We start from the raw sequence: 27,161 nt of genomic DNA on the forward strand, positions 1-27,161 counted from the left end.
ACTATATCTGTAAATGTTGGCACAACCATGCTCTCTGCATTGTGCCAGCATCAGGTGCCACAACTCCAGCCATCACTCAGATGCCTTACTCAAGTGCAGTGTGACGTGCCACTCGAGCATGTTTTCAGTTACAGTACTAGACACTTCTGCAGATACAAACAGAAGACGCACCCCCTACTTCCTCCCCCGTGCCCCCTCTGCGTCTCATTTAAGGGAACTGTGTAGTAGAGGTTTCACTTCAGGCCTGTGCGCCGCACAAGCAGTGTGTCTTACTGTATCTCTCTGAAGAGGAAGCGTGAGGCCGAAGGCTCCAAGGGGGACTGGTGCATCCAAATCCTGGGCAGAGACCCCCCCCGTCCGGCCACCATGGCGCCCTGGGCCTCCACCACCGAGGAGAAGTACGGTGTAGGTGAGTGAGTGGGGCACGCTCTGGCGAGCGCCTAACAGGGGGTGTCGATGGCTTCCTGGCACTGCCAGCGCCATTGTTTCAAGTGCAGCCTCAGTGCGACGGTTACAGCGCCGCGAACCGCAGGCTTATATCTGCGCGCTGATCGGAAGCCGGAAGCAGCTCACTGCACTTACACACAATCTGTAAAATGAGCGCAACCCTGACTAATGTGTGATCTTTGTCTCTCGCCAAGAGCCTAGAGGTGACAGAGGGTTCTGTGGGCTCTACGAAAAGGATTCTATGTCATTGTTCTTATTTGACAGTTTTGAAAAGCGCTAAGCAGACATCTTGGGCATCGGAGCGCTGTACGGCACTAGTGCATTACGAGTAGATTTTATATATAGCTGGGTTTGATTTACAAGGGGACTTTGGTGCGTGTGATTGCGGTATTCGAGCAGGGCAGTGATACAGTATAGTCTCATGAGCACGGCGAGAGAGGTGCAATGTATGTAGGGGTTGTATACAATTCAGCAGAGTACTGGTGAACATAGCGCCTTAGGGGGCCTAGCACATAAATCAGATACAAGTACATCAAGCTGACTAAGAAAGCGGTTGGATTATGTGTACAGTTTTCGTGCTGTAGTCTATGTTTTGAGGAATTGTTATTGTTGGCTCTTGTAGCACGTTCATCTGCCTGGGGGGCTTCCAACAGTAGTGTGAGTCCCACCGCAGGCCGCAGGCTGGTTCCGGCCCACCTGTGACGTGTTACACTGCTGTGCTCTGCTCACATTCTCGGGTAGGGGGCTGTATCTCATTCACTGAGCTCTGGGCGTCTTATGTCTTCAAACACAAGTTGGGTTGAGTCGACTCTGCCCATTTCTGATGCATCTTCTGGGTGGGTGCACCGCCCACTGTTGCACCAGGGTGTGGAGATGTGTGTCGTGTTCCTTGGTGCGGTGTGCCGTTGCCACCATGGATGTCCATTGTCTGAAATGCCAGGGGTTTCAGAGGTGACGTCACACACCCTTTAACCCCCCCAATATCTTCACAACGTTTATCCATGTTCCGTTCTTAGCACAACCGGAGCCTCATGTATTCCTGTTTGTGTCTAAGGGGCCACAGGGAGGACACGATGTGATGACTAGACAAAGTAAACAGGGCTTTCAAAGTCCTGTTAATTTTCTATTGCTGCGTTCTTACCTCTGACCCCTGAAACCAAGGGTCGCTCAGAAGTTCCTATCTCCATCCCTTCCTGTGCATTGTGGGGTCCCTCAGGGGTTGGCATTAAGTCCGACCCTTTTCAACATCTATGTGACCCCACTTGCCAGGCTTATTAGATCTTATGGGATGGAGGTAGTCTCCTATGCCGACGACACGCAGATATTGATGTCTCTCGCCCAACCTGTCATCTCCGCTGCCTCCAATTTTAGACACTGTATGGAGGCAGTTGCTCAATGGATGATTTGCAATTCATTGAAGCTTAATGGCGAAAAGACAGAAATTCTGGTGTTCAGAGGAAAGGAGGACATTTGGTCGGCGGAATGGTGGCCTATATCGTTGGGCGTGTGTCCGACACCCACTACCTTGGCCAGGAACTTAGGAGTCATGATTGACCCTACCCTGGGGATGGGTCAGCAAGTAAAGAGGACTATCTCCACATGTTGGGGCTTACTAAACATCTTGCGGAAGATCAAACATTATCTGTCCCTTCAAGCCAGAAAGCAAATTGTAATTGCATTAATAGGCTCAAGACTTGACTACTGTAATGCCTTATATTTAGGCATTAACAAGGGTCTGTTAATGCGACTTCAAATGGTGCAGAATGCCGCCGCCAGGTTTGTACTGGATCTACCTAAGCGGGCTTCTGCTTCGGCTGCTAGAAAGACACTGCACTGGCTTCCAATTGAGGCCAGGATTTCTTTTAAGTCCCTATGTTTGATCTATGGGGCTTTGGCTACTAACAGATCTGGAGGCCTAAGGGACCTGTTGGCCCCTTATACCCCTTCCAGAACTCTGCGCTCCGCCAATAAATCCTTGTTATCAGTCCCCCGTGTTCGTAGAGCCAAGTGGGGTGGCAGAGCTTTTTCAACTTTGGCTCCAAAGCTGTGGAATATTCTGCCGGCTGAGATTAAATCCCTTCCCTCAAAGCAAGCCTTTAGGAGGGCTCTCAAGACGTGGCTATTTGCTAAAGCCTACCCTTAGTTCTGGATTTGCCTTTTATGATTTTCTTTGGTTAGGCGCCTTGATGCCTTTGGGCTTAGTTGCGCGTTTACAAATTTCATTTCATTCATTCATTTCAGAAGTGCCACTGGCACCGGATGGCACGCCAAGGGCCATACCTGCTGTCAGCATCAACTCTTGTATCATGCCACTGTTGGGCGGCCACCTAGGGGTCATGTTTTGGCTGTGCCGTATGTACACTTTCTGGAGCTCTGTTCAATGTGCCCTGTTAGATGTCAGTCCAGCGAGCCATGGTGGGGAGTACTGCTGGGAACTGGAATGGGAAACATCATTTTAATTAAATTAATGGAACCCAATAGAATTCTATTTACCTACAGGACTAGATGATCCCCTATTTAAACACAGGGTTCAAACGACATCCTATCCAAGAACTGGACACTGTAGTATGTCGCTTGTGCCTTATGTTGGCTCATCTAGTCCTGTAGGCGGAGTAAAACCCAGGGGGTGGACCATGGGTCCTGCAGGTCTTCCCACTGGCAAGTTGTCCTATGGCCTTACTTCTCTTCTCTATGCGGCTGGCGCGTCTAGCGTCTCCTTTTGTAGAGCGTCTATGCAGGGCATACAGAGGTTCTTTAGAAATGTATCCATTTGATCTCTCTCGGAAGCAACAACCTTTGACAATTTTTCGTAATAAACCACAAACGCCTCATTGATTTCTCTCTGTGTCTGGACTGTCTTCCCAGGGGTGGTTCTAACAGAACAAATTAGCAGAAGCGGCCCGTGGAGGTAAGAGTGGTGTGGCCAGGTGGGGGGGGGGGGGGAGGGGAGATACGACAGACGACCACGAGCGACAATTAAATAAATCATTTTCCCTCATCACATCTGTCGAAATCTCCCCCACCCAGCCCCACTGCCCCACAGCTCTTACCTGCACGAGTCACGACTGCAAATTAGTATTCTCTCGGTATTGGACCACATCAGCCATGGTAGTCGTCGCCACTTCTGTCACCTTCTCTATGATGCCCGTCTTTGGAATCCATAGAACGTTTGCCCATTAATCTCCAAACTAGTGACCGATGTTTGTTTTAGGTTTCTGTCCGTGTGTCTTTGCTGTCCTCAGCTAGGGATCCCTCAGTTCTACTTCCAGAGCGCTACTTTGCCGGCTACGGAAAATCAGAAGACTGTATTAAGTTTTCAGGCATGAACCTCGAATGACCACCTTAAAAGCATCCCATTCCAGCGCTGTGCCTTCCACTGTTCCCTGACTCATTTTAAAGTAATTGTCTATGTGCTTGACAATCACAGTCCTAACAGGAACATCGCTAATGCCTCTTATAAGCGCCATTTTGTTGTGGTGGGACACTGCACCCTCCCATTCAAACAGTATCAACAAGGGATTGGTATTCAGTTTTGTTCTCGCCGGGAAGGTCTAGAATTCTACCCATTCTCATCAGAAATGTATAAACCTCTTGTATTTATTTGATTGAATGCCTTCTATATGGAGCACAGCTACTCGGAGAGTGTCCCGGGGCTCAGCAGAGAAGAACAGGTGAGGCGGAGCAGTGCGCCCAAAGGGTGCCAGAGCCCTAAAGCTTAAATGGATGTGTCTTCAGGGCCTTCTTGAAGGGTGTTTCCTCCGTTATTGATCTCAAATAGCCAGACAGCTGGTCATATTCGCTGCTCTGACCATAAAGGATGGCCCCCCTCTACGAAGTGTTTGGAAACGGGGGATTGCTCACAGGCCAGCACTACTAGAGCGTAGTGGTCTTCCTTGATCCTCTCTTTTAAGTAGGCCAGACCCCGTTGTAGAGGGCTTGGTGGGCCAGAGTCATTGTTTTGAACATTATGCGCTTGCGCACTGAAAGCCAGGGACGTTTCTCCCTGTAATGAGATACCGAGGCATGTTGAGGCAGCATTACGCCACTTGAAGCCAGCCACACTCATTGAACTGCATGTGGTTCATGTTGGATGCATGTATTCTAGCCAAGTGAAGGGTCTTGCCATCTAACTAGTCCTGTAGTATCTCAAGCCTTTACATGTCACTGTGTGTGGCGTGTAGAGTACATGGAGTGCCAACTGGATGCATTCCCATGTCAGAGAGGTGTCACAGCAACAAACATACGGGGCGGGAGCAAGAGAGCAAATTATCACAGCAGCCTCCCCATGACACAACACAATGATGAGAGAAGGAAAGGGTGAGACCCAAAGGGTAAAGAGGAAAGTGTCAGCCAAGTGACAAAATCAAGTCCAAGTAAAAGTGAGCCATGTGGAATCAAATTTGTGAATATCCAATCGCAGCCGTCTGCAAGCTAAGGCTGTGATGGCCAATGTGTGCAGAGTGTGCTGACGGTGGCGCGGAAGATAAGGTACGATCCAGCCGGCCAACCACTCGGGCAGCAGAGGGTCCAGGGTGAGCTCCACACAAGTCCACTAAAACGGTGATGGAAGCTACCTTCAGATGTCAAGAGAACCAGAGGTTCAAGTGCCACCTCACCCACCGCCGCTCTCCCCAAGCCAGGTGAGGAAGTCATCGTCTATTGGCAGACGAGACGCATCAACATCTGGTCCAGGTGCTTTCTCCTTCACATATCACAGGTGAAGTATCCTCCAACAGTAAGGACCAACTCGTAGCAGCCGCGGGCACACCATGTTTACATTCTCAAGGGCAGATAAATGAACGGGCACAACTAGGTCTCATGTTTCCAGAGTTGCTACAGGGAGACACTTATAAATGCTAGATTGGTCTACTGTAGTGAATAGTATCATTAGAGGTTGGAAGAGGTTCAATGTAGCATCTTCTGGAAATGACTGTGTCATCCAACAAGTGGCTCTGAGAAAAAAACAAGCAGAAAAGGCAAAACAGAGGGAAGAAAAGGCAAACAAAGGCCAGAAAAACAAGCAAAACATTCAAAACAGAGCAGAAGAGGGCAGAAAAATTAGCAGAAATGGCAAAATGGAGTACAGAAAAACCACCAGAAAAGGCAAAACAGAGAAGAAGGCAAAACAGAGAGCAGAAAAACCAGCAGAAAAGGCAAAACAGAGCAGAAGAGGGATCAACAGAGGGCAGAAAAATGATCAGAAAGGGTAAAGCAGCTAGAAATAAACCGAGGAGGCACAACAGAGGGCAGCAGGTAGACAGGCAGCAGAGGGCAGCGGACTATGGGCAAGCTGGACAGGAGAATTGTTGCAGGGGGAGCTGGCACGAGGGCCTGCAAATTATTATTATTATTTATCTTGTTGCTTGTGTGTTTTGATGACGTGTCACATCTTGCTGTATCCTTGTGAAAAGTCCTGTAACAAGGAGGGGTGGATGAAAGACCCTTTGTTTACTTACTGGCAATCCGCATTACACTGAACCTCACTCCCACTATGGGGGATTCTGTATTCCTTACCTCCGCCCCTCCAGTTAGGATGACCACCCATCTGTAATTTTTATGGACTGTCCATAAATTAGCCCTAATGTCCACTGTCCGTGTTTGATGTCTAAACAGAAGGCATTTGTCTGTAATTTTAGCCTTTCACCTAAAGGACACAATTTACACAATTTACATTTCTCAGAAGGACAGCAAAGGGGTTTCCTGTGCTGTGGGACCATGAGAGGGACAGGCAGCTAAAAAGCAACAAGCCTTCAAGCCAGGGTGTCTGCTTCCCCACATGAAATGAAATACCAGCAAATGTGTGCAATTGGTTCATGGACAAAAATAAAGGCTGCTGATGGAGTTATCTGAAGCTTCCGGAAGACAGATATGTTTTTAGAGGTATTGTAAGGGTGTTCCAAGCTGAGCTCTGGAGTGCGCACTTTTAATGGACAGTGATAAAAATGTTTGCACCGGGTATAATCTGCATTTTACTGAAATCTGTACTTTAGAAGCACTTTTTATCTTTAACATAAATTTACATGCACATTTCGTAGCTGCCTAGATTATACTGTGTTTAATGCACATTTAAAATAATCACTTAAAAAGTCACAGGTCTTTCAGGTTCCTCGTAGCACTAAAAATACACAAGTCCCTTTTCCATGCTGCACCAAACAGGATTCAAATCTGTGGGCCTGACATCCGTAGTGAGCCCATTAACCAACAGAGGCTTCATATCATAAAATAGTGCATTTACCATTGATTAGTTAACCTTTTATTTGTCTTCAGTTGAGGTGTGTGTTACTTTTTATGCAGTTAATTGACGGTGAAAGATCAACAAACTAGTTACAGAATCTCCTGTTCTTTGTAGCCACGCCTCTGATTTCACCGCCGCGCCCACTGATCCCGCCCCCATTGCAGTAGCCATACTTTTTAATGCACTGTGAATGCTGCATTGAATAGCTTAGAGGTGGGCGAGTCAACAGATTGACAAGGAGAGCCGAGCCAGAGCCGAGCCAAGGGTCTGGCTTGGTTCTAGAGCCCGTGCACGAGCCGAGCCAGAGCCGAGCCAAGGGTCTGGCTTGGTTCTAGAGCCCGTGCACGAGCCGAGCCAGAGCCGAGCCACGGGTCTGGCTTGGCTCTAGAGCCCGTGCACGAGCCGAGCCCTGATATGCTTGCTGTGTAAATTATATAACGAACATCACATACCATATGATAAAGCCACTTCAAAACTCAAAAGAAGTGAAGCACTGACGTTAATATGTTACATTATAGTCTATTAAATCAGATAAAATAGGGTTTTTGTACAACTAGTATTCAGAACTCACATATTTGAAAATGATTTTATATGCATTAATAAAGAAAAAACTGTTTTTGTGAAATGAAATATGTGTCTAAGATAACACGATTTAAGGGGGAAAGTCACGATTTATCCAGGTTTGTAATTTAACTTTGTACAAATCATCCAGGAAATGGGCATGCATTTGTCTTTCTTTATGTTAAGGATTAGGTTTTACTTATTTATGCATTTTTTATATAGCATGAACTCGACCCAGAGGTATTGGAGCACTTTACATACATGAGCACCACTTACATTACACAAGGTCAAATCTGTTGTTTATAGGCACTGGGAATGTAAGTGGTTTGCCCAGGATCGCAGGATGTTGAGTCCATGCAGAGACTCAAACCTGATTCCCCCATTCCAAAGTCGGCAGCCCTGACCTAACGTCACTACCTGGGTAGATGGAGGGAGGCAAGCAGAAGCCACCTGAAAGCTCTGCTCGTTACGGGCTCCAGGTTTCAGCAGGACTTCGAGCTGACCAAGAGCCAGGCTTCAGGCCCGGCCGAGCCCGGCTCAAGCTTTCAGTGGCTCGCCCACCTCTAGAATAGCTATACAATGTCTGAAAAGCCAGCGATATTAGCACACGGTGCTATGCTTTCCTTTACCTTCAGTATGGACCTTTTCTTTCTTTTTAGATATTGTGCCAGATTTACCTGTGATCTGTATTTTTTTTAACACAATCTACTATTCATCTTACAGAAAAGTACAAGAACACTGTCTCCTGGTTTTAAAGAGGATTGAGGAAAATAAATTATTCTATTCAGCGACTTAAATACATTGGGGCAGATTTATAAAGCCCTTGCGCCTCATTTACGCCGCCGTTGCGTCACTTTTGTGACGTAGCGGCGGCGCAAATCCTGCACCATGGTGCGGGGTACCTTCAACGTGACACATCTAGGGAGATGCGTCACGTTGTAAAGCCCTGCGCCACATGTAGGCGTTCTGGCGCAGGGGGGGGCGTTCCGGCGCAGGAACGCCTCCTAAAAGTGGCTGAGTGAAATATACAAGATTTCACTCAGTCACTTTTAAGGCCATGCTGCGTCAAAACCCTGCGCCTGCTATAAGCAGGCGTAGGGATTGACGCAGCATGTTAGGGATGGGGCACCCCCGAGCCTTGCTGGAGCTGCGTTGCGCTTGCTACGCAACTCCAGCAATGCGCCGCATTTCCGACTGGAGATGCGTCACGCATCTGCCCATCCGAGTGCCACGGTGTGCCGCATTATAAATGCGGCGCATCAGTGGTGGCGCACGGGTGGGCAGATGTGTCGCAACTCTTCTGGCGCATCTCTGCTGATTAGCATAGATGTGCCAGAAGTCATAAATCTGCCCCATTATATGTTACCGGGAAGCCTGGGTTCAAAGCCCGGATTCCCTGCATGACTAAATTGTGTGATCTAAGTCAACCCTATTTAGTCCATATGTCTAATTTACCTGATGGTGACATCTGAGAACACTTTCAAGTATTTCAGTATAAGATGGGCTGTGTACAAGAAAGCTCACTTGTATGTTTCATTAGCCTGGAATGTTCCTCCATCCGTAACAATAATATTAGCATGAGAGTAGCCAGGTATTTAACAATAGAGTACATCGTACAATTACAGAAGAACAGTGCTGTGCTATTTATGAAGAGTTAACACACAATTTAAAAATCTTTCTCTGTCATAAACTGACCCATAATAAATTGTCCATCCCCATTCCCCTGCCCCGTTGCCACCGCCTTAACTATCAGGGCAGAGAAGCAGAGCCATGAACCCTTTGGTGCTTAGAAGAAAGCGTTCTAGGGGCAACATTATGACAGTCAGCGGTAGGTGCCCTCAGACCACTGCCTTGTGCAGTTGATTAGATGTGGCATAAACCACTAGTGTATAGTACCCAAGAGTGTATGTGTCAGAGGTGGAATACAGGAGGAAAGTATCATCCGTGGTGCAATCTTCCACCAAAACATGTCACACCTGTGCAATAAAATATTTTCTCAGACCAGCTTTCTCAGATGAAAACCAAGAGAGTGAGGCCTCGGTCCAACTTACGATAGTCGGAGGAAGTGAATCCTTCCAGAGGAGTGTAATATTGCGTTTTATTGGGAGAAGAGCCAGGTCAAGGAACTTGGTCGAGGGTTTCTAAAACTTAGGGTGGGGTATAAACCGAATAGGACCACTTTTGTGGGTATTCATTTATACTGGGTCCCTTGTGGTGGACAGCACCTCAAGAATTCTCTGCTAGTGTGATAGAAGTCTGGGGCAAGGTCAAAACGTATGAGGCAAATCGGAATGTAATTGCATACAGCGAGGACATGAGGACGTAGAGCTACGACTCCTGGATATATTTTGTTCATCTGGGCAGGAGTAAGGTAGGCTTAATATACTTAAAACGGGGGGTCATGGGATATTTTGTGGGAATATTCCAATATTTTAGTCCAGTCCGCATCATGCAGACGTTTGGCATGTCAGTCTCCCACTTAGCACGGAGAGAAGCCCTGGAGTGGTGCCCATGTTGCAGGAAATGGCACCCATCCTATCTGTTTCCTGCCAGTCCCTATGGTGTATAGCATCTGGTACTCCTCATGTGGGGTTGCTGCTAGATGCGTTGATGAAATAAGGCCTTTAATGATTGTTTAAGGTGTTCGTAAGAAAATAATTGACCCAGGTGAAGAATGTAGTCCGCCATAAGGGTTTGGAAATCTAGCAGCTCATGGTCAACAAACACATCTCCCGATTTGGAGAGGCCCGCAGAATGCTTCGGACGGATTTGCCCTAAACAAAGCCGTCCTGCGTGAGCGAGGAGCCCAGCAAAGGTACTGGAGGAGCGTTGAGTTTCTTCATGTTCGTTAGTTTATGGGTTCGAATAAGGCAAGAGAAAGTTGTGGGGAATAACCCTGGGTGGCTTTGGGTCAAAGGGTCAGTAGGAAACAATGAGTATTGCACACCCCCTGACTCCTCTGGGGTCACCTTCTAACACCCACCTTAAAGTCTCCATGAGTAAACCCCATCACATGCAGGGGGTGGCCAGACAGCCAGAGAAACAACCATTGACGCCGCACAGCTAAATAATATTGTTCTAAGTACAGACGAGGTGATCCACCCGCAGTTACGGGGAGCTTTAGAGTGGAAAGAGCTGCCCGGCGGGGCTTCGGCTCTCTAACCAGACGCGGGACATGTCGAGGTGTCTGAAGAAGAAATGAGAGATGAGCAGGGGAAGGTTTGCTAAATAATACAATAAATGGAATAGCACCCCCATCTTCACTAGTGCCACGTGGTCCATTACTGGAAGCGGAAGAGAAGACCAAAAAACAAGCTGGGCTCGGAGGGACCATGTCGCTCTCCCCAGATTTCCATCTTGAAAACCAGTGGGGGGAATGCTGGATGTTATCAAAAGGTAACTGATTCCCTTGTTCAGTCTGGGTTCTAAATATATATTAAGGGGAAAACACTGACATATGTTAAAGAAGCACTTCTTACTTTACAGAAACCATATCATGTTCTTTCATTTTGCTTTTATAACTTACATCCCAAATATTGAAGATTCTGCGTGTACTTAGGGATGAGCCAGACCACTGGTTTGATCGTGGCTCCATTAGAGACCCATTTTAAGACATGGAGAATAGGCTATTGCCCAGGGCACAACCGTCCAAGGGGTCTGGCCCCTGCTTCACCTTCACGACCAGCAGCCCATTGCGCCAGCAGAGTTTGTGGGGGCGCGGGTGCGGCTTGTTTAACCACTTGAAGGTGCCTCTTCTGTTTCTCTCCTCTTTGCGGATACAAATCTCCAGATACACTATACTTTCCGATACTCAAGGCAATTTCTAGGATTTTAGGAATTATCCCACCTTGTTCTTCTCACCCTTATTTGTCCAGGTCTTAGCAAACCCCCTTTGACTCAGTAGTGCGTTATAACAGTGCAGTCCCACAGCGTATGATAAAAGATGCCCACTTCACCGCATCTTCTTAAGCAGTATAAACTCTCTGCCTTTCCTATTTTATGATTAATGTGTCTCGTATAGTAAATACAATGGAGAATTTTAAATTGGACTAATCTTAATTTTGAGGATATTGCTACGGTTCGAGGGGAGGAGAGGGTCTCTTGCCAGTCTGTTTCATCCAGTTCCCCAACATCTATCTGCCATTTCTCACGAAGCATTGTAGTTGGGTCTGGCTCCTTATTGATAATTTTACGGCATGTTAAGGAAATGGCTTTCTTCTCCATACGTTCTGTTAGTAGCCTATCCTCTAATGGGGATGCTTCTGGGAGTGTCGTACCTGCTGGAATGGCTGTTGTGAGTGCATGCCAAATTTGGATATATCTAAACCGCTCTGTGAGTATCCTCTCGTATGGTTCTTGAAGGTGTGCAAAGGTGACCACCTCCCCTTTCTTCCAGAGTTCTCCCACTGTCGAAATACCAATTGAATCTCAGTGCTTGAAGCCTTTGCTAGAGCTTAGCCTACCCAATTTTGGAGTTTCCCAGAGTGGGGTAATTTGAGTGAGTAGACCCTCCCACCCCAGCTGTCTGAGTGCCGTGCGCCAAATTTGAACTGTGTAAGCCGTCGGTCCCAACAATGATGTTTTGTGAGTCTTATTGTAAAGTACCCTCATTATTTCTCCCTCTCCCAATGTGTGTCTGTCAGAGCGGAACGCTGGGTCTGTTTGGGGGGCATGGAGCCATTGATTTAGCACAATCAGCTGAGAGGCCCAATATATTTGTATATTCAGGAGAGCGATTCCACCATCATACCAGCCCTTTACTAATTTGGACATAGCTATGTGGGACGGTTTTCCGTCCCATAGTAGCGTAGTTACTTCAGCCTCAATCGCCTTAAAATAAGATTGGGGGACCGGAAAAGGGGGATTTTGGAGGGCATAAAGGAATCTGGGAAGCGCCATCATTTTGAATAGTGCCGCTCTTCCGAGCAGTGTCAAAGGTAGGGATCGCCAATGTTTGGTATCTTGGCGTAGTCTTTCCAATTGCGCGAAAAGGTTTCATTTCATGAAATCCTCTGGTATGGGTGTGATGTATATCCCCAGGTACTTAAAGCTTCCTTCTGTTTGCAGAGTGCAGCCCTTTGGCAGCTGCGGCGGGGGGGGGGGGAGGGGGGCGTGCAGAATGTACAGAATCGATTTGGCCCAGTTAATAGTATACCCAGAGAACCTGCCGTAAGATTCACAGATGTCTAGGAGTCTACTAATGGATTGTTTGGGGGAGGCTACATACAGTAGAATATCATCCGCATATAAGGATATGCGGTCTTCCCAACCCTCCGCCCATTTGATAACCCGAATGGTAGGTTCCCATCTTATCCATGCTGCCAACGATTCTAGTACGAGGGCAAATAATAGCGGGGATAGGGGGCAGCCTTGACGAGTGCCACGTCCAAGGGGGAAAGCATCCGAAAGGCGGCCATTAACCACTACCTGTGCTAGGGGTTTTGTGTATAGGAGACTAACCCAGGCGCAGAATTTGGAACCAAAACCCCGATGTTTGAGGACGGCGAATAGAAAGGGCCATTCAACCATATCAAAGGCCATACATGCGTCTAAGGAAAGGACGGCCGCTGCTTCTTGTATTGTGGGTATACGAGCCATAACTCCGTGCAGGCGTCTCAGATTGAGAGCTGTGTTTCTAACCGGCATAAAGCCGGATTGGTCTGGGTGTATTAGTTTAGTGAGATGTGGTGTCAGCCTTGCTGCTAATGTTTTCGCCAGTATTTTCGTCTCCGCATTCAGCTGGGATATGGGTCGATATGACGAACAGTCTGTGGCAGGTTTCCCGGGTTTGTGGATAGCCACTATCGTTGCCAGTCGCTGATCTCTAGCAAGTTCCCCGGATGCAAGACTGGAGTTGCACATAATCAGCAAAACTCAATGGGAATACCGTTAGGCCTGAGTGCTTTTCCCGACTGTATAGCGCCCACAGCTAAAGCTGTCTGCAGTTAAGTCTGTTTCTAGGGCTTGGACGTCGTCCGGCGTGAGCGTGGGCATTTTGATATCTTTGAGGAAGGCTTGGGCCTCCTCAACCGTAACAGAGGCCTCTGGGGTGTAGATGGCTCTGTAATGCCTCGCTAGAGCATTTACTATTTCCTGTGGGTCTGTTATGGGGTTTCCTTCAGTCAGTTGTAGCTGTGCCACCCACCGGTTGGCTTGTTCACGTTTATCAAACCATGCCAGGAGTTTCCTGGCTTTGTCGCCTACCTCGTAGATTTTATGTTGAGTAGCTACGAGTCTAGCTTTGGCGTCCTCCCATAATTACTCCCTAAAACCCTGTTTTTTAAGGTCAAGGTCATAGGCTGTGTCAATTGTAGGATTTAGGGCGTGTATCCTCTCTGCTTGATTCAGTTCTTGCTCTAGGGCTTCTAATTGCCTTTGTTTATCTTTTTTGTGGCCCGCAATTAAGGAAATGGCTTGACCTCGGAAGATAGTTTTGTACGCCTCCCAAAGGGTTACCGGGGAGTCAACCGTATGTTTGTTTTCCCTGAAGTATTGTTGCGTGGGTTTGATGAGGCCTTTCCAAATCTTAGGGATTTTAAGAAATCCCGGATATATAGGGAAAGTCCTCTGGCACACGTCCGTCTTGTTTATGTATTTCAGCACTACTGGGGAGTGATCCGAAATGCCCCTGGGCAAGTGTGGTATACTACCTAGCCTCCCTATACTGTCAGCTAGTGTTAGTATGTAGTCAATCCTGGAGAGGCTATTATGCGCCCCTGAATGAAACGTATACTGTCATTCCTGAGGGAATCGAGAGCGCCATACATCTATAAGGCCTGTTGCCTCTAAAAATTCTACCAGACGGGGGCTACTCCTCTGGTGATCCCTAGGGGGCATTCGATCAATTGTATCGTCAAAAGTTGAATTGAAGTCTCCCCCTATGAGAAGTTCCCCCTCTGGGATTGTGAGAAGGAAGGCGCTGAGGGCTGGGAGAGCCGTCGAATAGAGTGCCAGTGGAATGTAAACTGAGACCATAATGTACGCCCGTCCCTCCCATTGACACGTTATGGCTATGAATCATCCATGGTCGTCCATCCATGTTTGCGTCACAATAAGTGGGAATCATTTCTGTACCAAAATACCCACTCCCCTTGAGCCTGAGGTGAATGCTGAATGTGCGACCATCTTGAAACCCCATCTGTCCAGTGCCCTACACGTCGTCCCCACTAAGCGTGTCTCTTGGAGCAGGGCTATGGCCGGAGCCTGTCGTTTGAGGTGCTATAGGACCAGTCCTCTCTTTATTTTGTCACAAAGCCCATTAACAGTGTCAAGGGGAGCCCGTCGCTGTGGGAACTGAGGGCGTGCCAGTTATTTCGTCAACCAATACCACTTTTCTTGACAGTATGTGACACTATGAGATCAGTAACTGTCGTCTTCTGTAGGGGAAGTACATTACTCACGCTATGAGTGTGAACCTTGAAAACTTTTGTCTCGTCAATACAAATAAAATTTAAAACAATCAACATCATTCCCTGACCCACCCCCCTCCCTGCCTACCTGCAAGGCGAATTTCAAACTACCCGCAACCCCAACTGCGCAGAGTGCTTAGATCCCAACCCAGAGACCTTTACGGGGAGGAAGATTCCTCCGATCGCCCCTTCAGAACATCCCCTTTCTGCGGTATTGTCCGTTGGCGTGTTCATATATAGTGGGGAAAGATGGAAGAAGTGGTTGGGGAGGAATAAGGAGGCATGCGGGGGGACAAGGGGGGAGGGAGGGAGGGAAAGGAGGAGGGGGCCCACCGAACGTGTTATAGCATTTAGTATTAGAAGCCCTTGACTTCAGTTCACTGCTTTCAGTCATCGCATCGTTGTGCTGTCTCTGCCATTACAGTTCAAGCTGCAGAGCAGTCCTATTGTGGTGTCTGTAGGCTGTGGTGCGTAGTCGAATTGTCCAGAGAGTCTCCTTCTCATCTTGAGTCTACCTGCAACTGACGATGCCACTTGTGTGGTGGTCGAGTACCTCTATAGGTATTCCTCTTTTTCTCCGCTTGAGTGCTGCGAACGATCCTGCACTCTCAACCCTTCTGACTCTGTTGGCGTTCCCTCCCTAGAGTGCTGTGCGCCGTTCCGGCTTTGTCGTCCAGATGTTGGGACCCTGCGCCATCCCTCCAGCCATTCCTGGGCCTCATCGGCTGTTGTGAAAAACCATGTTTTCCCCTCTGCCTCCACTCGCAGTTTCGCCGGGAACATCATGGAATACTTGAGCTCGCAGTTTCAGAGCTCTATTTTGACCTCAAGAAAGGCGCTGCGTTGTTTTGATACCACTGCCGTATAATCTGGAAAAATCATTATAGTGCTGTTATCTGTCGGAGTGGAGGGGCCACATGGGCTGTCTGTAGAATTGTGTCACGGAAATTAAAGATACTTGCCAGTATGGGCCTTGGCGGTGCCCACGGCTTGGGCTTGCCCCCCGGGACCCGATGTGCTCTTTCTACTGAAAAGTAGGCAGAAAGACCCCGCGGCTGAAGTCGGATCTTTAGGAGGTCGGGCGCCGGTCCCCCTGTTTGTTCCGGCACGCCTATTATCCGAACGTTATTCGGCCTCGAGCGGCCTTCCTGGTCATCGAGTTTGGCGGCCAACAGCTTGTTTTCGTCCTCCAACTGATGCATTTTCTTCTGAAGAGCCACTGTGTCGGTAGTAAGAGTCTTTGTTATGCCTTCGACTTCTGTTACTCTGGTTGACATCTTGTGGAGATCCGCGCGGATCAGCGAGATTTCTGTCAACACCTATCTGATACGGAGTCGAGGGAGGTATGGACATTGTTTAGGGTAGTGAAAATGTCCTGTAGTGTGACTTCTTGTCCCTCCGCAGTCTTAGAAGTTGTTGTCTGGTTGGCGTCTCAATCTGTTTGTTCCGAGGGTGTCTTTACATAGGCGTACTTGTCCAGTTTGGGCTGTTGCGTCCCTCGTTGACCCCTGCCCCCAATTTTAGTAGGTTCTACTCTGAAAACTCAGAGTCCAAGTATGCACAGGGCGGTTCTCACCGCTGCCTGCCTGTGTGGCGCTTGTGCACACGCGGCCTTACGGATTTCCCACCTCCAGTTGCTTCGCTTTGGCAAGTTGTCACCAAGAAAGCAATTATGTGGGGGGGGGGGAATGCACCCTCCGTCGTGCAAAATCGTGCCAACTGTCATCCGCTAGGGCCTCCTGAGGGCGCAGTGTGTGAGCATACTGATGTGTCCAATTAGTCACTTATTCCTCCTCTGATCTGCCTTGGGGTCCTGGACTCTGCTGACAGCCTACCGATTGTAATGTCTCCTTGTGGAGGCAGCACCATCAGCTCTGCGTGGGAAAGGGGCCCCGGCCGCACACAGGATGTCTGGGTACAGCGGGCAGTACTTATGGAGAGGTGCCCGGTGGAGAGAGCAGTGGAGCACCGCCTCCAGCAGCCCTGGTTGACTGCAGGCTGCTGAGCTCCAAGAGCGTGGTTGAAGGCCACCGAGCTGACGCCTGCTGAATTACAGGGAGTCCGTTTAGTTGGAGGGGGAGGGAATCACATGTGCAGGCTATGTCTTCTTGCCTGCCTCCACTGTATGGTGGCTGGTCCTGTGCCACAGGCGCACTTTCACCCCCCGGCACCCCGCTGCAAAGTATTTGTTCTTTTTTGGTCCCAGGGCACTGTGCATGAAGTAGCAGGCGCAGGCCGCCTCCAGGACACCGGCGTCGGCGAATGGCGCAACAAGCCTCCCCCACATTGCCTCTCATGCTGGGAGGTCGATCACGGTGTGGGTTTCTAGCGCCCCGCTGCTTGTATATCTGTGCCTCCGCAGAGTGCTAGGCTGTCACCACTCTTCATGCAGCCGCCGCGCTTGGATTGGGGCACCCACCGTGCACGGACCTCTTCACGAACTCCAGTCCCCGGTCAAAGATGGCGATGTAGGCCGCCACAAAGCAAAAACCAAAGGAAATGATGGACGGAGTGTTGAACATTGCAAGCACTCACCCCCAGTCAACTGATCTAGGCCGCCCCGCCACTACTTGCCGTGACTGCTCTGTTGGTGGTCGGACAAGGGTTACAGTTGATGTCTGGGCTGCCCCCCCCATGTCCTCCTACGCCCCCTCCTCTGCTTTTTAGCGTCAGCATGCCTTCGGATTATTGGTCGGATTGACGGGAATATCTGCTGGGTGTCGGAGCCTCTCTAGGCTGCTGCCATTTTCTGCGGCTGCAAGCCACACCACTCCCCTGTCCCTAATTTTGACACTGTGGGCCCGATTACTATGTCAGGGTGACCGCCACAACAGGCCATCAGTGGCGGTCCAACTGACATCTAGGGCAGTGGTCCGACTGCTGGATTATGATATCGGTGGACCGAGTGCAGCAGGCAGGGGGGAGAGACCACCACCTCCGACAGACACAAGGAGCCCATTGCGCCAGCGGTAGGAGCCTAATCCCTGCAATGGAGGCGGTGCCTACAAAGGCACCGCTGAAGGGATTGAGATGTCAGTGTCTGACAGCCTTTCATGACGGTCCAACCGCCATGGAAAGGCTCTCGGAAGCGGCTTTGGGGGCCCCTAACCGGGCCCCCATCCCTCATAGGCCTACGCAATGTGGTCTGGGGGCACATGTGGTGCCCCCCCCAAACATCCATGCACCGTGTGCCAGGCATCATATGGTTTAAAAACATCCTGTTTTCTATCGTGGCTTCTGCTGCGGCCCTTTTCCAGGCTGCGGTACAAGCGGCAGTAGAAAAAGTGATGTTTCCGACTGCATATTCATGAATGTTTGTCCTGAATTTTGACCCTTTGTGCAGAGTTTTTTACAATCCTGTGCAGAATTTTCCGCCATGCCAGGTGGTCACTGTACCTCCAATCTGACTTGGTACAAGAGTATCGTGGCCCAAATATCACCTGACAAAAGCATTGTATCCTAAATATTGTTTGCAAGAATGCCACCCCATTGGAAAAAATATATTTTGTGGGCTAAATATCATGGCAAGAATATCGAGGACAAAAACATAGTGAAGGTAAGTGTCTATAGGTAAGCAAAGTTTAACTATACATAACGATATTTTGTCCACACAATATTTTTTCCCACAATATTTTGTGCAAACCCTTTACCACCATGTGTTTGCTTTTATTTAAGTCATAGTTTTATGTAGCACAGAAGAGCACTATAATATCAGAGCACTTTACACCCACAACAGGCTGGCACAGGAGCGCCCCAGGATAAGGAGAGGTAGACAGAGTTTGTTTATAGCCATCCACAACTTAGGTTCCTTTCACAGTTTTCTGAATGAGAGGAGAGTGGTGGAAGTTCTTAAATGGACTAGAAAGCTTCATCGGTTGTTTGCAGCACAACTGGAAGGCTAATTTAGTGCCTGGAAGGTCATGTGTCTTGGCGCTTTGAGATATAAGGAGTTTTTGCACCCGGGCCTCTTTAAACACTTGAGATGGTAAGTGGGTAGATAGAGTGGTTTACTTAGGCGAATGGTTTTATACGTCACTCAGCGGGTTTTTAATTTGTTTCCGGTTTCTGATGGTTCATTTGCCAGACGGACTGGTTTATTGGTTTTGAAACGATAAAGACTAAATCTGATGAACAGACTGAAAGTTTCCGTCCTCCAGACTATGATGCACGAGAGATTGCTAATTCTCCTAAACTACCCCACACTAATTAATGCTAGATGTGGAAACCCCAATTAGATCCAATTAAGTAGAAAGGGGTCAGCATAGCATGACCTCTATAGAAGTTCACTAAAGAAAGAATATTGTATAGAATGAAGCCACACAACAGAAATGTTGCAAAGATGTCTGCACCTCTCCAAGTCTGAGAGGAAAACAAACAAAGCTAAAGTGAGTTGCTCACGAGGCCGGGCTGAGCTGGCGGAGTTTCCTTCCATAGAATTCAGCAGGGTCACCAGAAAAGTCAGCCGAATATTGCTAAACTTTACATCCCTCTTATGGTTTTGACATTGAGCATTTGGGACCGAGACAAGTACCCGAAAGAAGTGTTGAGTGGTCCCCACGGCACGAAAACGCCCTGTTCATATTATCACTGGAAGAAAGCTGACAGAAAATAAATACTGTGTGAAAACTACCTAGCTGCAGGTGCATTTCCCGCCTGGGCTGACAGGTGCAGGGTGTGTCTGTGTAAGGCGCCAATGCTTGTTTTTACTGCACCTGTTGGAAGCGGGAGGAAGAAAGACTATGCCCAGCTCCAGAAAACCTCGACAAATTGGTTGTGTTGAGTGCAGGTAGTGGCTAGAGAGGCTTGAAGCGCACCTGGGGTTGAATGGCATTTGAACTGAGGCACAGGAACAGCGAGATGCCCAAGACCGCACGTCTGTAGAAGGAAGGGAGCCAAGATTAAATGCTGTGCCCCTGACTCACAGGCGGCAGCTTAGCCGCTCGGGTACATCTCCTCCTCTGCCTGAGCCCACAGATGACGTCTTCTCCAGCTCTTCACTCACCTTCGGGGGTGGCACTGATTAAGAGAAGACCCGCACACTCCGGCCCGTGGGCACCTGGTGAGCGGGCAGTGCGGCCAGATTCCCAGAGAAGGCAGCCCACTGGAGCACAGCATCCCTGATCCCCAGTACACCGGTGCCAGGCATGGAAGGCCACATTCACCCTGGCACTGACAGGAGCTTCCGCATTGCTCTCCGCAGCGACGAGGACCCAGCTGAGGGGGGCACAGAAGGACCCCCCTTCCTCCAGCGCTTCTGGGGGCCATGCTGCCGCCGGGCGATGCGGCCATGGAGCCCCTGCGTGCCACCCCAGCTCTGCCCCAGCTCTTCACTGTGAGTGTCCCGCTGGGCTGTTGTGTTGAATCTGGTAGCTGATGGCAGTGACACGCCATTGAGAGTTTGGGGTGGCTGGTTCACGCTGTTTGCGGGGCTCAGACTGAGTAGGGGCTCTGAGGGGGCAGGAGGAACAGCTGGAGATCCTCTGTAGGGCCCAGCCTCGGGGACTTCCTGTGTGACACTTAAAAGCCGGAAACGGTTGCATGGAGAGGGCCCAGCTGCCTGAGTGTCAACACTTATTGGGCTGAAATGGCCCTCATATGCATGCGCAGTTTGCGCCTGCACAGTATCTGCTAGCCAGACTGCAGGCCCATGAGAGAGTCAGGCTAGAAGTCGGCATTCTTGGCAGCACAGGAATGCACTAGCCACTAGATGCCCACCTCTCACATCCCGGCCACCATGTCAGAGAAACTTCGTTGGTGATTGGCAGGCCTATGGGCATTATGTCCAGGGATGGGTGAGCGCGCACTGGCAAACTCCACTCAGCTGGCAGAGTGTTTGGCGGACTTCGCTCTCCAAGTGGAGCGCGGAGTGACAAAACTCTGTGAACTCCGCTGGCGGAGCGGAGTTTACCACCCACCCCTAGCCCCACCGAAAGAATGCTCTACAATCCCATACGAAAAGTCTCATTGTCCACCTTCAAACAATACTTTTTGGCAGCTGCACTTGCGACTCCCTTCTTTGTTCCGCATATTCCGAGAATCTTTGGATTCCATCTGCGTCCTTATTCCGCACAGACAGCAGTTCTCCCTTCGTTCGTTAGCCTTATCGTCCTTGCCAAGAGAACTCCTTTCAAACTTTCCTATCTCTTTCACACAATGTGCCTTTCTTTATTCATTAGCCCATGCAGGTGCACCTGCAGAGGACAGAAAAACATTGCACCCGGGGCAAATATTCGCGTTTAAGGTTAAACCATGTAAACTACAGATGCTTAGGCCTTTGTCCAATTTTAGTATATCAAACATCTCAATAGACGTTGTAACTGTGCGATTAAAGATACATAGACAGTCCCTTTATAAAGGCAGAATGCTATTCAATTAGATACATTTCCGATTATAAAATAAATACAAAGTGTTATTCAAATGGATACATGAGTACATAAGGATTTACAATGTTATTCAAACCACACATATGCAGATATATATGAGAACTGCAATTCATTGTCACTGCAAAGGAAGACGGTAATGCGCGCACACACGTATAAACTTCGAGTTTACACAATAAATGCACATTCTATATTGATTCAATTGCACTGCACCTTATTAATCAGATTACATCCGAGAACTACATGAGGCCATAAGTAAACAGATGTGTGGCCTAATCTATTTGCAAAGGGTGGAGCCAAAATTGCGCTGATCCAATAGATCGCCGCTGACAGTAAAGGGTTTAAGCTTAAAGCCACCGTGACCACCTGTGTGGGTAATGCTGCAGGGCAGCACCAATGGGGTGGTAGCTAGGCCTGGGCTTGCACTTTGCCCACCCTGGACAATCTGTACGATGGTGGCACACACACCTCAATGCACCTGTGCTAGCCATCAGAAGGATTCCCGTCCTAAGGCCGCGGCCAAATCTACGCACGGGTCAGCATGTTTTAATAATATAATAGTGAATAAAAGGCTATTGTTCACTCTTGGTATAGTGAAAATGAGACAGAAAAGGAAGAAGGCAGAGCCCCAACGCGCGCAAGGGAGAGCCGGCACAGCTCTGGCAGACTCCTCCGCTCACTATTCCTCCACCGCCTTAGCTTCCGCGGTTTCACTTGACTTCAGACACAATCTTTAAAATGCTGTGAACGCCTGTCGTCTTGAGATTTAAATCAGCACATACCGTTCCTGCTCGCGACAATGTTAATGCGCTGAGTTTGGTAATTGCTTTATTTTCCATCTCATTTCTTCTGATCAGATTGTCGTTATTGAGACTGACCCCGCGGTCCTCCCTTTCGTGAGCTCTTCAACTTCAATATGTCTCATCGTCAAAGCTGAGCATCGGATTTAAAGATCTCTGGACTCATCAGCCTATTATTTGCTTCAGCTCCTTCCAAAGAGAAGAAAGATTGCTAATTATGAAGGAACATTTTACTTAATATCCTGAGCTCAATAATTGTGCGGACAATCAATTTCAGCCTCATTTCAGACCTTTGGGCCCTTCTTCAGTCCTATCTGATCACCACTCTTGGTTACTATATGTCTCTATATGCGCTGGTGTAATCAAGTTCTCTATTTGTGAAATCTCCCTCATCCCTAAGGGATCCACCCTCTAGCTCATGTGGTCTCAGTCCCTGTCCCTGCTGAACAAGATCTTCCTATGTGGTCAGGTTACTCTGAAGGTCACTTACTTCATGTCCTTGGTGTGACCTCAAACACAATCCTTGTTGAGATGATTCTCTCTCAATCCCCTTTGACGAAGGATGTTCCGCAGGATCCTTTGATGTCTCTGCCGGTTAATCCAAATCCTTGCCCTTTACAGGCAGCGTTTCCTCCTTGGTTCGAAGACAGTGCAGAACCAGGTGATCTTTGGCTCATTGATAACTTGTGCTTCCGGCAACTTTAAATAATACGACTGGTTTGTCACATGCATCACCAGGACCTTTGATGACATTGGATCCCCTCTGGGTCTCTCTTTCTACTGCTGGTAAAGGCCATGCTCCAAGAGCTGGTGGTGCGGCATCACTCAGAGCCTTTTCACATGCATCACCAGGACCTTTGATGACATTGGATCCCCTCTGGGTCACTCTTTCTACTGCTGGTAAAGGCCATGCTCCAAGAGCCGATGGTGCAGCATCACTCAGAGCCTTTTCACATGGGTCACCAGGACCTTTGATGACATCGGATCCCCTCTGGGTCACTCTTTCTACTGCTGGTAAAGGCCATGCTCCAAGAGCCGATGGTGCAGCATCACTCAGAGCCTTTTCACAAGCATCACCAGGACCTTTGATGACATCGGATCCCCTCTGGGTCACTCTTTCTACTGCTGGTAAAGGCCATGCTCCAAGAGCCGATGGTGCAGCATCACTCAGAGCCTTTTCACATGGGTCACCAGGACCTTTGATGACATCGGATCCCCTCTGGGTCACTCTTTCTACTGCTGGTAAAGGCCATGCTCCAAGAGCTGATGGTGCAGCATCAGTCAGAGCCTTTTCACATGCATCACCAGGACCTTTGATGACATCGGAACCCCTCTGGGTCACTCTTTCTACTGCTGGTAAAGGCCATGATCAAGAGCCGATGGTGCAGCATCACTCAGAGCCTTTTCACATGCGTCACCAGGACCTTTGATGACATTGGATCCCCTCTGGGTCACTCTTTCTACTGCTGGTAAAGGCCCTGCTCCAAGAGCTGATGGTGCAGCATCACTCAGAGCCTTTTCACATGGATCACCAGGACCTTTGATGACATTGGATCCCCTCTGGGTCACTCTTTCTACTGCTGGTAAAGGCCATACTCCAAGAGCTGATGGTGCAGCATCACTCAGAGCCTTTTCACATGCGTCACCAGGACCTTTGATGACATTGGATCCCCTCTGGGTCACTCTTTCTACTGCTGGTAAAGGCCCTGATCAAGAGCTGATGGTGCAGCATCACTCAGAGCCTTTTCACATGCGTCACCAGGACCTTTGATGACATCGGAACCCTCTGGGTCACTCTTTCTACTGCTGGTAAAGGCCATGATCAAGAGCTGATGGTGCAGCATCACTCAGAGCCTTTTCACATGCGTCACCAGGACCTTTGGTGACATTGGATCCCCTCTGGGTCACTCTTTCTACTGCTGGTAAAGGCCATGCTCCAAGAGCCGATGGTGCAGCATCACTCAGAGCCTTTTCACATGGGTCACCAGGACCTTTGATGACATCGGATCCCCTCTGGGTCACTCTTTCTACTGCTGGTAAAGGCCATGCTCCAAGAGCTGATGGTGCAGCATCAGTCAGAGCCTTTTCACATGCATCACCAGGACCTTTGATGACATCGGAACCCCTCTGGGTCACTCTTTCTACTGCTGGTAAAGGCCATGATCAAGAGCCGATGGTGCAGCATTACTCAGAGCCTTTTCACATGGATCACCAGGACCTTTGATGACATCGGATCCCTTCTGGGTCACTCTTTATACTGCTGGTAAAGGTCATGCTCCAAGAGCCGATGGTGCAGCATCACTCAGAGCCTTTTCACATGGATCACCAGGACCTTTGATGACATCGGATCCCCTTTGGGTCACTCTTTCTACTGCTGGTAAAGGCCATGCTCCAAGAGCCGATGGTGCAGCATCACTCAGAGCCTTTTCACATGCGTCACCAGGACCTTTGATGACATTGGATCCCCTCTGGGTCACTCTTTCTACTGCTGGTAAAGGCCATGCTCTAAGAGCTGATGGTGCAGCATCAGTCAGAGCCTTTTCACATGGGTCACCAGGACCTTTGATGACATTGGATCCCCTCTGGGTCACTCTTTCTACTGCTGATAAAGGCCATGCTCCAAGAGCCGATGGTGCAGTGCTACTCAGAGCCTTTTCACATGCGTCACCAGGACCTTTGATGACATTGGATCCCCTCTGGGTCACTCTTTCTACTGCTGGTAAAGGCCCTGCTCCAAGAGCTGATGGTGCAGCATCACTCAGAGCCTTTTCACATGCGTCACCAGGACCTTTGATGACATTGGATCCCCTCTGGGTCACTCTTTCTACTGCTGGTAAAGGCCGGGCTCCAAGAGCTGATGGTGCAGAATCAGTCAGAGCCTTTTCACATGCATCACCAGGACCTTTGATGACATCGGATCCCCTCTGGGTCACTCTTTCTACTGCTGGTAAAGGCCATGCTCCAAGAGCCGATGGTGCAGCATCACTCAGAGCCTTTTCACATGGGTCACCAGGACCTTTGATGACATCGGATCCCCTCTGGGTCACTCTTTCTACTGCTGGTAAAGGCCATGATCAAGAGCCGATGGTGCAGCATCACTCAGAGCCTTTTCACATGCGTCACCAGGACCTTTCATGACATTGGATCCCCTCTGGGTCACTCTTTCTACTGCTGGTAAAGGCCGGGCTCCAAGAGCTGATGGTGCAGAATCAGTCAGAGCCTTTTCACATGCGTCACCAGGACCTTTGATGACTTTGGATCCCCTCTGGGTCACTCTTTCTACTGCTGGTAAAAGCCATGCTCCAAAAGCCGATGGTGCAGCATCAATCAGAGCCTTTTCACATGGGTCACCAGGACCTTTGATGACATTGGATCCCCTCTGGGTCACTCTTTCTACTGCTGATAAAGGCCATGCTCCAAGAGCCGATGGTGCAGTGCTACTCAGAGCCTTTTCACATGCGTCACCAGGACCTTTGATGACATCGGATCCCCTCTGGGTCACTCTTTCTACTGCTGGTAAAGGCCCTGCTCCAAGAGCTGATGGTGCAGCATCACTCAGAGCCTTTTCACATGGATCACCAGGACCTTTGATGACATTGGATCCCCTCTGGGTCACACTTTCCACTGCTGGTAAAGGCCATGCTCCAAGAGCCGATGGTGCAGCATCACTCAGAGCCTTTTCACATGCATCACCAGGACCTTTGATGACATCGGATCCCCTCTGGGTCACTCTTTCTACTGCTGGTAAAGGCCATGCTCCAAGAGCTGATGGTGCAACATCACTCAGAGCCTTTTCACATGGATCAAAAGCACCTTTGATGACATTGGATCCCCTCTGGGTCACTCTTTCTACTGCTGGTAAAGGCCATGCTCCAAGAGCTGATGGTGCAGCATCACTCAGAGCCTTTTCACATGCGTCACCAGGACCTTTGATGACATCGGAACCCTCTGGGTCACTCTTTCTACTGCTGGTAAAGGCCATGCTCCAAGAGCCGATGGTGCAGCATCACTCAGAGCCTTTTCACATGCGTCACCAGGACCTTTGATGACATTGGATCCCCTCTGGGTCACTCTTTCTACTGCTGGTAAAGGCCCTGATCAAGAGCTGATGGTGCAGCATCACTCAGAGCCTTTTCACATGCGTCACCAGGACCTTTGATGACATCGGAACCCCTCTGGGTCACTCTTTCTACTGCTGGTAAAGGCCATGATCAAGAGCTGATGGTGCAGCATCACTCAGAGCCTTTTCACATGCGTCACCAGGACCTTTGGTGACATTGGATCCCCTCTGGGTCACTCTTTCTACTGCTGGTAAAGGCCATGCTCCAAGAGCCGATGGTGCAGCATCACTCAGAGCCTTTTCACATGGGTCACCAGGACCTTTGATGACATCGGATCCCCTCTGGGTCACTCTTTCTACTGCTGGTAAAGGCCATGCTCCAAGAGCTGATGGTGCAGCATCAGTCAGAGCCTTTTCACAGGCATCACCAGGACCTTTGATGACATCGGAACCCCTCTGGGTCACTCTTTCTACTGCTGGTAAAGGCCATGCTCCAAGAGCCGATGGTGCGGCATCACTCAGAGCCTTTTCACATGCATCACCAGGACCTTTGATGACATCGGATCCCCTCTGGGTCACTCTTTCTACTGCTGGTAAAGGCCATGCTCTAAGAGCTGATGGTGCAGCATCAGTCAGAGCCTTTTCACATGCGTTACCAGGACCTTTGATGACATCGGATCCCCTCGGTCACTCTTTCTACTGCTGGTAAAGGCCATGCTCTAAGAGCTGATGGTGCAGCATCAGTCAGAGCCTTTTCACATGCGTCACCAGGACCTTTGATGACATCGGATCCCCTCTGGGTCACTCTTTCTACTGCTGGTAAAGGCCATGCTCCAAGAGCCGATGGTGCAGCATCACTCAGAGCCTTTTCACATGCGTCACCAGGACCTTTGATGACATTGGATCCCCTCTGGGTCACTCTTTCTACTGCTGGTAAAGGCCCTGCTCCAAGAGCTGATGGTGCAGCATCACTCAGAGCCTTTTCACATGCGTCACCAGGACCTTTGATGACATTGGATCCCCTCTGGGTCACTCTTTCTACTGCTGGTAAAGGCCGGGCTCCAAGAGCTGATGGTGCAGAATCAGTCAGAGCCTTTTCACATGCATCACCAGGACCTTTGATGACATCGGATCCCCTCTGGGTCACTCTTTCTACTGCTGGTAAAGGCCATGCTCCAAGAGCCGATGGTGCAGCATCACTCAGAGCCTTTTCACATGGGTCACCAGGACCTTTGATGACATCGGATCCCCTCTGGGTCACTCTTTCTA

At 49.2% G+C, this 27,161-nt stretch overlaps 1 protein-coding gene across 1 annotated transcript in view; it reads left to right on the forward strand.

The window, feature by feature from the left end:
• The first annotated feature begins 238 nt into the window (after positions 1-238).
• The window catches only part of LOC146863455 (dedicator of cytokinesis protein 2-like), a 2,657,619-nt gene continuing 2,630,696 nt past the window's right edge, over positions 239-27,161 (forward strand). The window contains exon 1 of the mRNA XM_085642885.1: positions 239-409. Coding sequence (XP_085499011.1) covers positions 367-409 — 43 coding nt within the window. The 5' untranslated portion in view covers positions 239-366. The remainder of the gene's footprint in view (positions 410-27,161) is intronic.

This window comes from Triturus cristatus, chromosome 2_2 (genome assembly GCF_964204655.1).
Source record: "Triturus cristatus chromosome 2_2, aTriCri1.1, whole genome shotgun sequence".
Taxonomy (NCBI): Eukaryota; Metazoa; Chordata; class Amphibia; order Caudata; family Salamandridae; genus Triturus; species Triturus cristatus.